General features: G+C 43.3%; 1 protein-coding gene across 1 annotated transcript in view; it reads right to left on the bottom strand.

Moving 5' to 3' along the window:
- Window positions 1-15,983, bottom strand: part of FAM219A (family with sequence similarity 219, member A) — a 35,096-nt gene extending 19,113 nt beyond the window's left edge. The window contains exon 1 of the mRNA XM_009889727.1: window positions 15,887-15,983. Coding sequence (XP_009888029.1) covers window positions 15,887-15,923 — 37 coding nt within the window. The 5' untranslated portion in view covers window positions 15,924-15,983. The remainder of the gene's footprint in view (window positions 1-15,886) is intronic.
- Window positions 15,984-17,459: the final 1,476 nt, after the last annotated feature.

Genomic DNA, 17,459 nt, shown 5'->3' with positions numbered 1-17,459 from the left:
GGTTCCCCTGAGGCAAGAAGTTCAGGCAAGTGCAGGGAGGATGAAGGAGCCTCAGTGCACACACACACACACACACACACACACGTTCAATAACTCTCCAACCTGGAATCTCTTTCTTACGCACAATATGCTGGAAAGAGCCTGGCTTTGGCCAAGACCCAAACAGAAATAACTTTAACACTCAGATTTCCTAACAGTCTCTCCACCCCACCAATGCTGGCACACTTACTGCTCAAAAAGGACTGGGAAAAGCTGTGAGCAGAGTGAAAGGGTGGCAGAAAATACCCTCTGCTTTTAACTGGCCTTTGTGTCTGCTAACAGCTGCACTTGTGAGGTGAACGGAAGGGCAACGCCAAGCTTTGGGGAGTAAAAAACCCTTAACTTCTTTCCAGGTCAGCACCAGCAGAGATGCGGAGGAAGCCCAGGGACTGACAGCCTTGTCTTTTCCAGGAATGGCACTTAAGCCGAAATCTGGGGGCACTGCGATCTGCTGAGCTGTCTTCAACAGAGTCTCTCCTTGGGCAGTGTGTGTACTGGGGAAACGAGAGGAAGAATCATAATTTTCTGATCACCCAGCAAAGCCATCTGATTGAGGGTACACATCCTGACTTGGAGCTCACAGGGATAAAAAATGAGGAGAGACAGAAAAACAACTCAAGCTGGCATTTTTCTATCCCCTGCATCTGTTCCCTGGGTGCCTTAAGTCACACTGGCTCGGCCTAATGACAGAAACAAGGTTTCTTCATAGAAGGTCTCCAGGGACCAGTAAAATATAAGGGAAAGCAAGCTGCATCTCCTCTCCTGACCACGCTGTGACAAAGCTGTCAGAGCAGCTCTGCCTGCATCACCTCTGCAGCAGTGTTTGGTGGGAAAGGCACAGAGAGCCATCGCTCTTCCACATCCCCCTGGAGAGGATGGTATTGGAAACCAGAGGCAGAAAGTCTTTTTGTCTGTAAGCTGCATCAATTTGATGCTTAAAAGCAGTGAACTGGAATAAACGAGAACCCCCCCCAAAGTGCATCTGCTGCTTCTGTGCTGGTAAGGGCGTTTTGCAACAGCAAATTCCAGTAACACAGAGGTAAATTTGGGGGTTAAACCTACCACACTTTGCTCACTGGAAAGGCCTCGGTGGCTAGGACAGCAACTGTACAATTTTTTCTTACTTTACTTGCAGTCTTAAATGCGCTCTGCTTACTTTGGTTGACCTTGTGAAAAATCATACTTAGGATTCACCACTGGCTCCATAATCTGATCATCTGCAACAGATCTCACAAAGGTCAACCACCATCTACCATTGCCAGTGCAAGGTGCTGGGGACCTGGCAAAGCATCACCTTTGTACCTGTCAGGTACATCTGACAGTCTCCAAGTGAAGCCAAAAGCCTTCAAGTGAAGGAACAAAGCGAAAGCCAGTGTCCGGGCAGATGGTGCCATGGGGCACTCTCTCTCTGGAAATCTCTGAGGACCAAGGCCACTACTTGAAGCCCCTTGGGTGACTTCAACACTGCTGGACTGGCACAGGCATCCGTATGTAGCAAACCCCAGAGGTTTTGAAGGACTGCCCTAAAGAACAGGTTTTACAGTGGTGTCCATTTTACAAATCATGACATGCGAGTACTTACCTTTTCCTTCCACCTGACACAACCCTGTTTCCTCCACAGAGCACATCTCAGAGTACTCAGCCTTTCAACAGCCCTGTTTGTCAACCATTGCTAAGGGCCCTCTTGAGCACTAACTACATGATGAGTACTCAGGAAGCCAGAGTAAATAATTTTTTGAGGTGAAGTACCGGAAGAAATGTACTCATGAATCTTCATTTTTAGAACCTCAAATATTCTCTCCTTAATTTTCCACAATTCTGTGATTCTGCCCCTGGATTACAGAGCTGGTCTATGAGGTCTGATAAGTTGCTTTTATGTTGTATCCTGCCTTTGAAAAATTTTAGTACTGTTCTGTAACCTTGTTAGATGTAACAATCAGCTTTTCATAAGCATCTCTTTGTTATGAACTCCAAGACCATGAAACAGAATTTATTTCACCTGGGCTACAGGCAACACATCAGTTTGCTCCAGACAAGCATTCATGTTTTCCCAAGGCAACCTCCCACACCTTTAACAGTCTCGAACATCTGCACACTGCCTCCGCTCCTGCCCTAAAATCCTCATAAAAAGACCAAAATAGTGTTTTTCAAGTTAACAAAATAGTAGACCTCAATCTCCAGGATGGATTTTAACTTTCTCTGCTTAAAATTCATTCCCTCATCCTACAGAAAAAATGTATGGCATGCAAATGGGAAGAAACATGGGATGGGAAGATTAATTCTTTTTTTCTTTTTTTTTCTTCTATTCTTATAATTATTGGTGGCATGCAGCAGGTAGGGATCTGTGTGCGACAGCCAGCCTCTGGGTCATGGTCTCTTCCTGCAAAGTCCCTGTAAAAATGCAAATTACAGCAGAAAAAATCCCTTTGCCAACAAGATTTAAGTGCCTTTTCCAATGGCTGGCTGAGACATCACCAATGCCAAGAAGAGCTCAAATTGGTTGATGAAATGGAGGTGTTGTATAGCCATCTTAGCAGCTGCTTGATTGTCACCTGTGCTGCAGTTCACATGAACACGTGCACAACCACCATGAATTTGGTTCTGCTTTGTAATATTCCATCACTACACTCTGTGAATGCCCTTATTTTGCTAGGACATACTGGGTACAAGAAATCAGCTGCTTGCTGTTACTAAAAGATTGCTCAGCATTGAGAACCCTAGACAAAATGCAAGTCAGGAAACACATCTGTAAAAGAACAAATTTCTCTGTCTGTACACTGGAGTCAGTAAGAGATACAAGCAAAGGAGAAATTTAGTTTTAATATGTTCTTAAATTCAATCACTATACAATCGAGGAGGTTTGGTGAATTAAAGAGAAAGAACAGAAAGCAATAATTAAAATTTAAAACGAGGAACATTTGTAATGGAGTGAAAATCAAGTAGCAATTGGGTTTCTTTATTTTACCAGTGGACACACCAGAGCTTATGGAAGAGGACTGCTTTGTGCCAGTGCATGCAAGTTACCTAAGTCTATCTCTGCAAATCCTACTGTGTTTGTGTGAAACCCAAGAGAAAAACTAGCTAGGATTTAGATAGGCTTTTTCAGTAGCAAGTAGAAAGTATACAACATCTAAAAAATAACTGGAGTCCTACCTAGGAATAGAATCACAGGATACTTCAAGTTGGAAGGGACCTCAGGAGCTTTCTAGCCCAATGTCCTGCTCAAAGCAGGATCAGCTATGGGATCACATTGGGCTGTTCAGACCTTTATTCAGTCAGGTTTTCAAAACCTTCAAGGATGGAGGTAACACTACCTCCCTGGAAAAAGTTTTATAGTGCTTGACTGTCCTTATGGTGAAAAAGGATTTCCTTAGGGTGATTAAGGTGAGAAAGAAACAGGTTGGGAATGAAGTACCTGATAGATGCTACAGGCAATTTGCTGCCAACTCAGGCATGTTGATATCATTCCTCACTGGCACAGAGGAAGTTTCACATGAAGCCTTTCCACTCTTCTTACAACTCTCCAGATTACCCTGGTCATCTCCCATCTGATGGTCAGGTACATGTAGAAAGCTGGCACTGTCTTTTCCCCCTTTTCCCCGCCTTTTTCCCTTTCTCTCTCTGCCCTTCCCTGAAGCAGAGGAGATTACAGCCTAGTTTTAGGTCAGATGAATGTCCTGTAGACCCCCCAGAGATGTTTCAATTCACCTAGTCAATGAGACCCAAAGCAGCCATAGCCTTTTCTAATGTCGTCAAGACACTACTTTATAGGGAGTTTGAAACTCCCTGGTACCCATTAATGTTTAATTGAAGACAGAAAGAAGAACATTGGCAACAAAGAAGCTAAGATGACTTCCTTGTGTTACTGATCATACCCTTTCAATGAAGAATCGCAAAATCCAAAGCTGGGTCCAAAGGACCCAAAGCCAAATTCAAGGACTGTAGCTCTTCTGCACGCAGGCAGAAGTGAGTCAGCTATGTGAGCTGGGAGGAACTAAAAACATAACATCTGTCTGCACAGAAATAACTATGTCAAAGTTTTGCTTTCACATTTTGCTTCACCCCCTGACCCACAGATCAGAGGCTGCGTAAAGCCACATTTCAGCCTGGTAGTTAAAGCATTCAGGCAGAAAAAGGAATTGAACATGAGTCCTCCATGTTCTGGCTTAAAGTCTCTAGCTAAAAAAGGCACAGCTGTTTTGTGACTTCAGCCTCCCAAACTTTTTATAGCCAAAACGACTTTGTAAATTAGACATGAATTTGTGAACAGTTTTGGAACAACCAATTACATATTGTTTTAGTGAACTTACAAAAAAAAAAAATAGTGCTAGGGTTTACTGGGGAGTTTAAGTCCAAGATACTTGTTTTTTATTTAAAAATTGTAAGCAAAACTTGAAAATCTGTATTTTAAAAGCAGCCTCTGTTCTGGACACAAACTACCCATGCCTGACAGCATCACTTTAAATTTTAAATATGCTAGCCTTGCTCAAGACATATTTTTAGCACAGTGTGATTTAATATGTCAAACATGGTTTCTCAGATGAACATATACAAAAAAAATACAATTGTCTCACTTGTACCATTCATCTCTTCTCTCAAGTTCCTAGTCCTACAACCAGTACTTAAAATAAATCAGAGCAAATCTTTCTTTTTTGAAAATCTGCTCTTGCTTTTGGACCAGGTAGTGACAGGAGACAGAGAGGGGCTGTTTTCTGGCATGGAATGGCTGGTGTTACTTGGGAGCTCCGTTGTAGCGAAGGGGCTGCCAGCAGTCTGCAGCTCTGAAACACCCAGTGTGATTAAACTTTCTTCTCATAGCCAGGTCACCATTTACTCATGGTAGAAAGCGCTTTTAAGGTCATGAGCTTCAGACTACTACTGAGCTAGACAGAAGAACTGCGTCATTCCTCCAAAAGACTTGAATACCTGCTGACATGATTGTACCAATTTTATAGCAGTGAACAAAAAAGAGTGTATGTAGGTTGTTTGGAAAAAGTGGGGATTGTCTTGTATTTAGAGTAGAAGGTAGAAAAAATCAAAGTTATAGCAAACATAACATGATGGCTTTGGGTTTACAGTAGAATTGCCTTAAAACCCTGTAGAGGATTTATCTTATTGTGCTATAAACAGTGGTTCTTTACAAGACAGAGAGTTGAAACAGTTCCCCATTCACAATGGCTTAAGCGGAATCAATTCAAGCTCTTCTCAAGGTAAGCAGCGAGAGGGAAAAAGAAGGCACAGAGTTAAGAAAAGAAAAGAAAACGAAAGAAAAAGATCTGGGCAGGGTTCACAGGTGAAAAGGACATGAAGAGGAAGGCAGGAGTCAGTGAGAGGCAATGGCTCAGCTGTGCAGTCTTAAAAAGTGAAGACGTATTATTTCACTGATACGGAAAATGGGAGTAAGCCTGGGAGAGGAGTGGTTTGCAAAGCAGAGTGGAGAGAACAGCAATCTGCTACTTGTACTGCACTAAGGACAGAGGCAGAGATGAACAGATCGCAATAGTTACACAGGAGAAGCTGGAGATCGTTCTTTGAGCAAATACATGAAGACTTGGATCTATCTGCCAAGAGCATACTTGTTACCTCTCCTCTCCCCTTGTAACTGGGCCTGGAGAAAGGATGCAAATGCTGTCTATGGGACATGCTTTTTCTATAGGTTAACTCAGAAAGAGGGGTTGGGGAATGCTCAAATGTTTTAAAACCTGATGAACAATTCCCAGTTTTCCTTCTAGAAGAAGTTTCAAAAGGGGACTACAGCTATTTTGCACAGTACCAGACTGTGATCTCATTTCCATGAACGATGCAATAAATGCATATCCTCAGCACAAAGTATTCAGCCATGATTCAGGCAGTAATTAAAGCTTTTTGAATGATAGTTGTGTTTAACAACTGGAGAAATGGTATCAGACTGTCTGATTACTCCTGTGACTTTACAACTTTTTAAATAAAATCTTATATTGGTAAATATGGCATCTATAATTTCTTTTACTTCAGTGAGACCTGCTTTACAGAGAACGTCTACCAAGCAGACCAAGAAATAAGCTGTGCCAAAAGCTTGAGGTTTGAAAGAAAAGGAGAAGAGGTACCAGAAGCACACAGGAGAGCAGAAAGTCTGTGACTGGTACAGGCTGTGGTCTTTCATGGAGGTGCCACTGCCTCGTTAATAGCAGGGGTGAAGCGACTGTCAGGGAACAGGCAAAGCTCCTTTTTAGTCCCAGCCAGGACTTGCAAAATCCAGAAGCCTCTTTGCACAACTGCTCCCACTGTCTCCACTGCAGCTTAATTCCTGTTTCCAAAACTTCTCCAGAGTGGTGTTGATTAGCATAAGAGTTTGGTGATATCTCTAACCCCAGGCTGAGATGCTGAGAACAGCTGAAGCTACAGTAGAGTTGCTTCTACCAGACTGCTAACCCAGTAAACAGCCACTTTTGCATGTGCCCAGCGTAGGCCCATATTGCTCCACGACCTACTTCAATCAGCCCTCCCTCCACAAAGAACCAAAGAAGAAACCTCGGTGGATTCATCTGTACCGCCCCGTTTTTGGGAATTGTTCCTCCCCAGACCTCTGAATGAAAACTGATGGACATGATGAAGTCTGACTGTTGCTAACTGGGCAAAAATTGTGCTTAGTTTGTTTCCACTGCTTCTATCCTACCTCTTCTCCACCATTTTGTGTGGTACATCTCCCTAACTGCCAAATTAAGAGCTTGGCCACGCAGGTGGTGCTTTAGCTGAATCACTTGCTGGGCCTGACGGACTGGGGCTCTGCTGTGCACAGCTGGGTGTAACACTGCTATTCTTGGAGCCAAGTGGGGTTCACAGAAGGGCTCCTTGGATACTCAGCTGAGGTCTGCATCCAGGACCACCATGGTACCCTCGCCTAACGAGGCCCCCGCTACTGATTGGACACGATATTGATGATATCCTCATCTATTCTGCTCTCCTACTGTGGCACACCAAAGTTTGTGTGTTTTTCTGAGTTCTGAGTCTCCAAAGCATCCTTTAAGACCTCAGAGAAGCAACATGAAGTTTTCAGGGTGCTGTAAGCATCCTCTGTGCATAAGGATAGCAGTTGAAAAACAAGAATTGCAGTCAACTTCCTATACCAGCACAAATCCCTTCTCTTTGAGAAGCGTGTGTTATTTCTACTTAATAGAGCCCTATCTGCTGATGGAGCATTTTAGCCCTAACACTCAATAAACAGACAGTAACCTTTCCCAGCTAAGAGCTGAGTGTGCAGCACAGAGAAAACAAAGGGGGAACCCACATCACTGAATAGTCAGAACAAATTCAATTGACCATCAGGTACCGTTTAAGGCTCATCATTACTAAATAAAACATATTAAAAAAATGCACCATCCAATACTGCCCGCCGATGCTGTGGTCTGTCCTGGAGCCATTTTACTTTAATTACACTGGGCTCCACTTGCTTCCCTTGAGTGCTATGCAGAAACTCATCTACCTATGGAGACACCAGAAGGAACTACAGGAATAGTAACACCTGGGTAATTAAGAACTGGGGAAATGTTCTCTTGCAGTGGGCCACGGGATCAGGTGGGACCTACATTTAAGGACACAGGGTGCTGAGAAGCCAGAAAACAGTACTATTGCCCTTTTCTGTGTTGATTTTATCACAGATGCCAACACCTGAGCAAGCAGCCTTGTCAACTCAGCTGGTGCTAGTCTTTTCAATGTCAGGAACAAGGTGTAAATCGCCTTTGGGGACACCACTGTCTTTTAAATGAGCTCTCTACATACTTAATAGAAAACAGCAATGAGAGTAATAAATACTGTGTAATGGGACCTTGGACCAGACCACCAGCCTATCACTGCTGTGGTGCTGCTGCGGTTAGGCTTTGCTAGACCAGCTAGTTTTTATTCTCGTCACTACTTCAATTACTGAATTTTTCCTGCCTTCTGGCAGAAAATCTCAATAATTCGCTTAATTTGTTTTGCTTCACAACCTCTGAGCTGCTTCTCATATTTGAGGTGACAGATTATGGTCGTTCAGGGCAAAGAAGAGAACCTGTAATTTGCAGCTCTTGTCTTCTGCTTCAGGAACAAAACCCCCATTCAGACCCCAGATGCTTTGGTCTATTCTTATTACAAAGTAAAATAACTTGTGTAAAAGCAGATCTTCAGGATTAGTTCTCTTTCCTAGACTATCAGACCTGTAGGTACTGTAAAAATTTGGAGTGGCTAAAGGATGGCCAGATAATGCCCAATAAAATGATTCAACTACTTTACAGACTCCTTCATGACTTTTATCTGAAGATAGCCAAGAGTGGTGTAGGCAACACAAAATGTGAGCGGGTGTGTGTCCACCGGCTCACGGTGCGTGGGTACTCAGTAACTTGTCATGGGAGAGGTGCATGTATGACTGGGGAGGGCTGGGAAAGGCTGGTAAAGCCCTAGAGGGGTGGCGTAACAAATCAAGCCAATTGCAGTGACAGAAAGACTAGGCTCGTTTGGTGAACATCGTGCTGCATCATGCTCATATTCATGCTGTGCTCCTGGGATTTGCAGACTGGTACTTCCCTTCTCTCCATCTCACCCACTCCCTCCTGCCCAGAGCTCTCTGCTGAACTCCAGTGAATTGCTCTGCTCCAGTTTCCCTTAATGGCTTTACTTTTACCCGAGCCTATGTCAGCCACAGCGTCTCATGCACCTCTTCCTTTCTGGCCCTCTATTTCTTCTCTAACTAATCTGCAATAAAATGCCTGTCACAACTGTTTTTTTGCCCTCATCTTTGCTGCTCCGTCTGCAGACTGCCCTTAATGTGATGCAGCTGTTCACTCTCTCATCCCCTTCAAAAAGAGCCTGGAGATATCCGACAGGAAGGATGCTACAATAAATCTGTGTACGCAATTTCTCTTATAAATGGAAAGAGTAATAGCACATGAAATAATGTTTAAATAAATTCCTCCCAAACCCCAGGAGACCTCCGGGTGGTAGGCTGCACTTCTATCTTCACGAAGAAAATCAATAGCGGTGCTATATTGCCACTGCACTCTGGCTTCCACATTACTCATCCCCCCCAAACAAAGTACAGATTGTGTTCAAGGAAATGGGTGCTCCCAGGGGAGGAAAAACGGCTTTGTGCACTTAAGGTAATGATGTCACTTGAGGTCGCCATGCAAACAGCTATGGATATGGAAATATGCAGTTTTGTCAATAGAGCTGGAACCTGGGGACCTAGCTTAAGAGTTACAGCTTTTTTTATAAAATGTTTTCCTAATTTACCTACAGAGCTTCTTCCCAGAAACAACAGCTGCTGTACCTAATTAGCATTAATCGCCTTGTTATAGAACAGCAACTGGGAATAGTACAGTACTTGAGGTACCGACAAAAGGATACACTAATGGCATTGATTTGTCTGGTCTACTACAACCTCCCCTTATTATTCTGTTTTCTGTATGAAAAGCTTATAAGTCACAAGCTGTGAAGCAGACTGGGACGACATGACACAGGAAAGGGGCCACGGATGTGGGCAGGGACTGAGCAATTCAACCTACGCAAGACGCTTACTGCCTGCTCTTTTTGGGACTATATCTCCCAGCACGAGTTCTTCATCTTGACCTGAGGCAAGAGCAGCCCTGGAAGGGGATCTCTGAGCAAGGCATTGTTTTGAATGGCACTGGGATAGAATGCTCTGCTGTGTGCTTTGTGGCTTTTCAATGGAGATGCTCTGAACAAAAAACATGCTCTGAACCCACACCCAACCCTAGGAGATGGGGTTAAACACCGATTGAAAGCTCAGTCTCAGGAGCCACATGGGGAAATAAAGGCAGTTTGTCCTTTACCGGGATTCGAGACCATCTGTAAAGTTTCAACCAGAAATGCACCAATTTTGTTATGCTGAAGCCTGAGGGCTTTGTAGTTCTCAGCTCATTGACTGATATTCCCAGTACTACTCCCCCCTGATCATACAGCAATTCAATATCTGCTATGAATGCACAGCAGCAGGCTGGAAAGCAGGAGCTAACACCACAGATATGTCATCAGCCTCTGTCCCCAAATGGATTATCTCCTCTGTTCACTTCAATCTCCACCAAGATGGGGCCCAGTCATAAATTAGATCCTCAGTTTTGTTCAAGTCAAGTACACCAGGGAACAACGTGCTATATACTTCCCAGTGATGGCGTTTCTGTTGCTGTTTTACCTCTACCAGAGTTGCTTGCTCTAAGTAAACATCATTCCAGTTACTTGCTTGAGGTTTTTGAGAATCTTGTTTGTTAACAAGCAAGAATTAATCCAATAGCACAAGTGAAATAATTCAGTGCTTGGAAGACAGATATGAACTCCTCTGCTGTCACCAACTAAAATCTTAGGTTGTTTATACATGCTAAGAGAAAGAGGCAGGACTGATACAGGAAGAAGCAGAAGCAGACAAGAAGTCTTGGTAGTCTCATCTGAGATCTCTACTTGGAGGATGAGCACAATGGTTATTTGTCAGGGAATGACCTTTTCTACCAAGACCTTCTTCAGCTCTCCCTGAGCCATCTGCTTGAGTCAGGCCCCACTATGGGTTCCCCTGCTCTCACCCCCTTCTTGTCATACAGAAAGCCAAAAGGTGAGGCTGGGGTGACTCAAGAAGCTTTTAAGTTCGCCCTACTAATAGGTGCAGGCTGCTGGCAAGAATTTCCTTCCCAGCAGTAGCTGGGCTAGGGCTGACCTGGTCTAAGAGCCATCTGCACTGTGTCTCCTAGGGAAAAAAGCAACATACTACAATGCAGCTGGCAGGAAGAAAGTGTTAGTATCCTATTAATAAATGAAATAGCTCTGCTCTGTTAGTGTGACAACAGCTTCTCCCTCTTGAGGCAAGGAAAGTTTCTGGTCAGGCTGGTGGATTATATACTTGAGCTACAGCAGCTTACACCAAAGGCAACTTCCTGACACTTGCTTCTCCTTATGGAGCTGACTAGTATCAGCCACTGTGCTTTTTGGTATTAGATAAATACCAGCATGAGATCTAAGCTGGGAGAAGAACAAAACAGTAGTTAGGAAAGCAGGAAAATTACCTGCTACATTTGCAATTCAGGTCATTTTTTTTCAAGAAGCTTTGCAAAGAAAATATAAAACAAAACCCATAAACACTGTGAAGCCTGCATCAGTATGAACTAGGGTTCCTCTTGGTTATATGGCAGGAGACCTCATCTGCATGTAGGTCACTCAGTCTTAAGGGGGGACGCAGGTTGCCTAGCTTAGACACCCATTTTCCACTGAGCAATCTTCCAAAAACAGTGCCTTATTCTCTATCTAGTCCAAGGAGAGGAGGTGCTTACATCTAAGGCAATAGGTATCTCAGAGGTATGAAGGCTGCTATGAGTGTCTCTGTCTGTCTGCCTCTCTCCCATACGTTCATCTGCAGTCAGGGATGCAGGAGATTTACTGCCAAGCTCCCGGTGTGGTGGATGTGCTGATGAAGATGCCACTGCCACAGTCCCTCATCACTACTGGAGCGTGTTCTGCAGCACTCCAACCAATTACGACGTCGCCCATTCTGTTGTAACACAAAGTGTAACATCATTGACTGCTAGGTAAGACAGACGGACTGTCTAGATGGAGATTTCAGCACAGAGAAGGGAAATTAAAAATGCAAAATAGAAAAACAGATGGCATAAGCTTCATTAAAATAATATCTTGTCTCTTGGGGATCCCATGAGGATCTGTTGCCTTCCAATGGATACAGAGCCCCCGAGATTTACACTTGGGGATTATTCTGTTCCTCGCTCTCTCCTTCTCACAACTCTCTTCTGTTTTCAAACGACTTGTGGTATGTGCTCCATCTGGATATGCCGCCTAATAAGGATGTGCTGGAGACATCTCCTGAGCACTAATGTATACCCAGCCCCCCACAGTGCTGTCAGGAGCCTCCTTATCAAGTGATTTGAAAGAAAGAAAGAAGCGTGGCTGAGCCTTGCAGATTCTGACAGAAAGACAAAGTAAGTGGGAGTGTTCGAAAAGTAAGAAATACATAATTAATATGGATACAATATCTGTAAGGGTTTAAGATGATGAACCACATGAACTGGGAGACGTTATTTCCCCTTGGTGTGAGATTCTCCTCCTTTTTGATGTGGCCTCAGCAGCATGTTAAATGTTTTACTGTTCCACTTATAAACCAGGTGTAACCTTTAGGAAGTCGCTAGAAATATAAGCCTCCTGTGAAGTTTTTCTTGTATCTAACTGACCTCCGCAGAAAACAAACGGCCAAGTGTTTTTATCCAGAGTGGGGGAAACCACCAAGGAAAAGACCATTCAAGCAGCAGGCTAAATCTGTGTTCAGTGTGTACAGCACAGCACAGTCTTTCTGTCACACTTCAATCACTGCAGCCTCTGGAAGCAAAAGTTGTATTCACGCTGAGTCGGTATTTAATCGAGCTCACTTGAACCAAGCTTCCAGCAAGCACATATGACAGATTTACATATGAATCTTCACAGAGTGAAAAAATGACATTTATCAACCTTCCATCAGAGCATTTGACATTTGAACAATTGATTCTGGTTTAACAGCAAAAAATGCCACTATCCATATGGAAAAGCTGCAATAGGATTAAAACCCTAGTTGCTACCATCCCCAACAATGGCTCTCCCAGTTAAACTATTAAACATTTATATACTACCTTAACTTTGTCTAGCCTTAAAGAGATTAAAAACCCGATCCTGAGTTTAATGCAGAAGAGACAAAAAAGTCTAGTTGGAGGAACAGGGGCCAGAGCTGGGAGTTGCCAGCTATTAAGCTGCTTGAAAATTGTAAAGGCTGGGAAGATAACAGCAGCAGGAGCTGATGCGGATTAAAGGCATGTTACACTGGCTACAGACAACACCGTTAGTCTCATTTTGCCCCAGGTAACCTAGAGCTCATTTGGGTATGGCTAAGAGTAGAGAGTCAATCCAAATACCACTAGGTCTGTGTTCACCTAATTAAAGAGGCATGTTGTTTCCACCAGCAGAGAGAGAGGTGTTTGAGCAGACTTCTCTCTGGAGACAAGGCAGGAAGATGCTCATCAGCCTTGCAAGACAACTCCTCTTAAGCAGGTAGGTTTCACCCACTGTTACCTTCATAAGCACATTATGGTCAGCACTGAGTATTCACTGGGCAGGAGCACTAGCTGGAAAGGAGGTCCTGGCAATGTTATACCTCCACCTACCACAAAAACCGTTTAGACTCTTCCAGTATCTCCCTTTGTGTCTCTACTGATGGACAGTAGCATTCAGCAGTAGATAAATGAAATAAAATTTTCCCTATGTGGGAAAGCAGAAGTTCTGCCAGAAAGACTAATCCTTCTGTTGTAACCGATCCTTGAAAAAAGCTGGTAAGCTCTGCAAGAAGTGTCACTATGGTGTATTTTCATGTATTGGTCCATTTTAGTAATTAGTTACCTTGCAATCGACTAACGTAACAGGCTTCCACTTCCTTAGTCGCCTCTGGATGGAAAATTCTAGTTTACAGCAGACTGAGTTTCTCCTGTCATATTTTTCTCATTTCTGTTATTCCAGTTTTCATATTTTTTCTCTATGGTATTTCTGAGTCTTTGTTGTACTGATGTCTCCAAAATATGCTATGACTAAATTTTCTCTGCTGACTCCTGCTTTTTGTGTCAAAGTCATTAATGAACGTATAAATTAAATGACTGCTGGAGAACTCCATTAGCATTATGGGGGTAATGGCTTTAAACTGGGAGAGGGCAGGTTTAGATTAAACATTAGGAAGACATTTTTCACTTTGAGGGTGGTGAGGCACTGGCACAGGTTGCCCAGAGAGGTTGTTGAGGCCCCATCCCTGGAGGTGTTCAAGGCCAGGCTGGACGTGGCCTTGGGCAACCTGGTCTAGTGGGAGGTGTCCCTGCCCATGGCAGGGGGGTTGGAACTCGATGATCTTCAAGGTCCTTTCCAACCTAAACCATTCTGTGATTCTATGTCCTTTCTTCCAATACTTTCTCCTTCAACACTACCTGACGTGTTTTGAGTTCCTGCGTGTCTCAATCTGCCAACTTTGCTTAAGCACCTAGTTTATAAAACTGAGGTTTGTTACAGATCTACCTTGAATTATCTTTTCATTTAATTTGCATGAATTGAACTTGTTATCCCTGAATCCAAATCTGTTTCCTATGATCCGATCTCCTATAATGTCCTCATGACTTACCAAAGACAAGCCTAAAATAGCACCATTTCCTGTCACGTTACCGAATGTCTGGAAGATATTTTCATTGCCTAGAAATGCAAGAATATCTCAGACTCACCAATAATAGTATCAACTGCTCTCCAACCTGATTCCTGATGTTAAATTATCCAAAACAACTACTGCAGTAGTAATTATGTCTCTAATAACATTACAGAACTCTCTTGGCAGTGAAAAAGGATCCTGGTGGCATATGGCATGCTGGTAGCGATAATCTTTTACCAAACTGTGAGCTGTGCTGTCATTAGCACATACTGCTGCTCCCTGCCTTTTCCTGAAAAGCAGCCACTGGTTTTAGAGTATTCATGACTGTGACTGCAGGATTCATCTACTGTCCCAATGCACTTGCTCATAGTCTGTATCAGTAGCTCAAGGTCCTCCACTTTCCTGCATAATCTTGCTGCATTTGCATATCCAACTTTCTGTCTTCTCCTTCCTAGTCACTCTTTCAGCAAGATCTTGCCTGTTCAACTACTTTCTTTTCCTTTGCCATGTATGGGTCTACTCTGTGACATTCCTTTCTGCACTGGTATGACCAGTTTTGTCTAATTATTCAATTTACCATGTACTCAGGGAGAGCCTTGGGACTTCACAAGTACTCCCCAGCCTTTTCCTGGTGTTTCTTTAAGGCTCCTGCTATAAGTGAGGCCACCACTAGCGTTTGCAGTAGTACTGCAGGTCCTTGGGTAAAACCTATCTATTGAGAACACCTCTTCAAAATCACACACCGGTGCCCAAACCTTCCCAAATATTCTTCAAACCTTACTTGACTGCTGACCTTCCCTGTCACTCATTTGTTACGGGCTAGAGCTATTCCACTGAACAAGTGGGCACCCACTTCTTTCAGAGCCTCCCCCAACATGGCATAGTCACTCTCAATCAGTTCCAGCAGCATCCTCTCAATGTCATTTGTTCTGATGTGAAGGACAACCAGGGGATTTCTTCCTGCTCCTATTGGGAAATTTTCCAGATTTAGATTCCCATTTTTTATCCATGCTCTGAGCAAAAAGCACACTGTTCCTTTGACTTGCCCTTCATCAGGTTCTTGAGGCTGTGTATCACAATAGTGGCTCAAGTTTTGGAGGCAGGACAGCCATGTGTGGATTGCTGTCCTCTTGTAAGCATTAGCTTACAAGGAGGAAGTGTATTGTGCTAACTGGATGATTCTGCTTCCAGAGCTTAAAAGACATCGCTCAGAAATAGGACGAGTATTTGTATGTGCAACTTTACAGACCTACAAGCCCTCCATCTCACAGTAACACAGCTTTACCCTTTCCTGGTAGTGGCCCAAGTCTCTGATCCTTTCCCTTTTGTTTGCAGTTATTCTGTCTTCTTTTTACAGTCCCTCTACATTACCTTACTTATTTACCCAGCCAAGCCTAGATCTTAGCTTGATAAAAATCTGCAGGTTTAAAAAGCTATGCCTTCCTTTCAAGGCACAGCTTCCTTCTTCTACCACAGCCCACGATACAGGGTCCTTACATGTTTGTAGGTCAGTTCCCTCAGCAGCAGAATCACAATGATTAAACCACTCTGTGAGTCGTTTGAGCAGGGTGGTATGCTCAACCACCTGCATGGGGATCTGCATACAACCCCATGAGCACTTCACAGTATTTCAGACCTTGGATGCAGCCTTTTCACGCTCCATCAGCAAAGACTCACCTAATTTCACTTGAAGTGGGGACGGCTTATAGTTCATGGCTACAGTCTCTCCCTCTCTCGTATCACAATCTCTGTCCGAAATAGATGCAGCTGTTGGATCCTGTTAAGACAGAAAAGAAAACAAACCAGAATGGTTTAGCTCAAAGTCTGCTTTAACTGGCTGTTAGGCAAGTCCATTCCCACCCGCGCTCAGAGGCAGCAGAGAACATGCTGGTGTTTTGAACGGCTGAAAGCCAGGGGCAAAACACAGAACTTTGGAAGAACATTTAATATGTTAGAAAGTACCTCTGGAAACGCCAGATTTCAATAGCAGACTTATATGATGGATGATACTGGGAATATATTGTGGAAGGTGGGTCATCAGTTCAAATTCAGGCTGGGCTGGCAGTAGTCCCAAACCATTTTCATGTGATGACTCTTTGGGGTGTTGTATGAAATGCATTTACAGCTTCAGCCGAGTTCCAAGTCGAGCAGTCAGCCTCAAGATTAAAACTAAAAAGCTTATGACCACCTTTCGAAAATCCATCTCAGAAGGAACATGGAATGAACGAGTAAGAGAATTCAATCTCTGTTCCTCTTGGGAGAGGATTGACAAAGTCTGTACGTCCCATGCTGGACCTATGCTGTGGTTAACTGTAAAGATTTAATTACAGTATCTGTCAGCATAGCAACTTTCACTGTCAATGAAATCGCTCTGAAAACCAAAGATCGCCAAACACAGAGCCCACTCTATCATGTCTATCTGCAGACAACCTAATCCAGGCAGTGTTGTACTCTATAGTACAGCACATCAAAGGATTCAAGAGAGGGACAAACTACCAATTCAGGTAGTTCTACCACTGCTAAAAACATTTAAAGTCCTTTCATGCCAAACTTCAAACTGCTGGAACTATCTCTACTTAGCACCATAGTGAAAATTAAAATTGGTTTTCAAACACATTCACTTCTTCCCAGCTAGAAACTAAATTGAACATGCATATACAAACACATATATGTGTATGTACATTTGGATTTATCATAGGTGGAGCTGCACAGGGAAAAAAAACATTCAATATTTAGTCCAATATCTGAAGAAACCATAACTTCTTTCATTGGAAGAAATGGAACACAGCATGAGAAACTAAATACTAGAAAATACCAGTCCAAACTGGTGAATTGATATTGTCCATCTCACAGTTTCTAGGGGTTGTGTATTGTACACAATCTCTTATAAAAATGCAACCCATCATTTGGCACTGACACCCGCAGGCAAGGCACAGTTACTGAGTTTCAAAGCAAGGTACCATCATTCTTTGCTCTCAGTAACAAAACCACCCAGTGAGCCACTGACCCTTCCTGCCCAGCACATGCCTTCTTTTTGCAGTGCACATTAGCTCTTTTTAATACACTGTGCTTATGAGATAAAATGTGATTCTTAAATTAGGCCCTATCTTCATAGAAACTGGTCAAATAACATATATAGGGTTATAATGTTTCATCAAAATTTTGCTCCTTTGCACTACCCAGTAGACTTTGACAGTACTTAAAATGGATGGTGCTTACAAGACTTTGCATTCAGTTACATTAAATAGAT

The sequence above is a fragment of the Charadrius vociferus genome, unplaced genomic scaffold (genome assembly GCF_000708025.1).
Source record: "Charadrius vociferus isolate BGI_N301 unplaced genomic scaffold, ASM70802v2 scaffold37, whole genome shotgun sequence".
Lineage (NCBI taxonomy): Eukaryota > Metazoa > Chordata > Aves > Charadriiformes > Charadriidae > Charadrius > Charadrius vociferus.
Note: the sequence above shows the minus strand (reverse complement) of the source record. Positions and strands in the feature narration are given on the sequence as shown.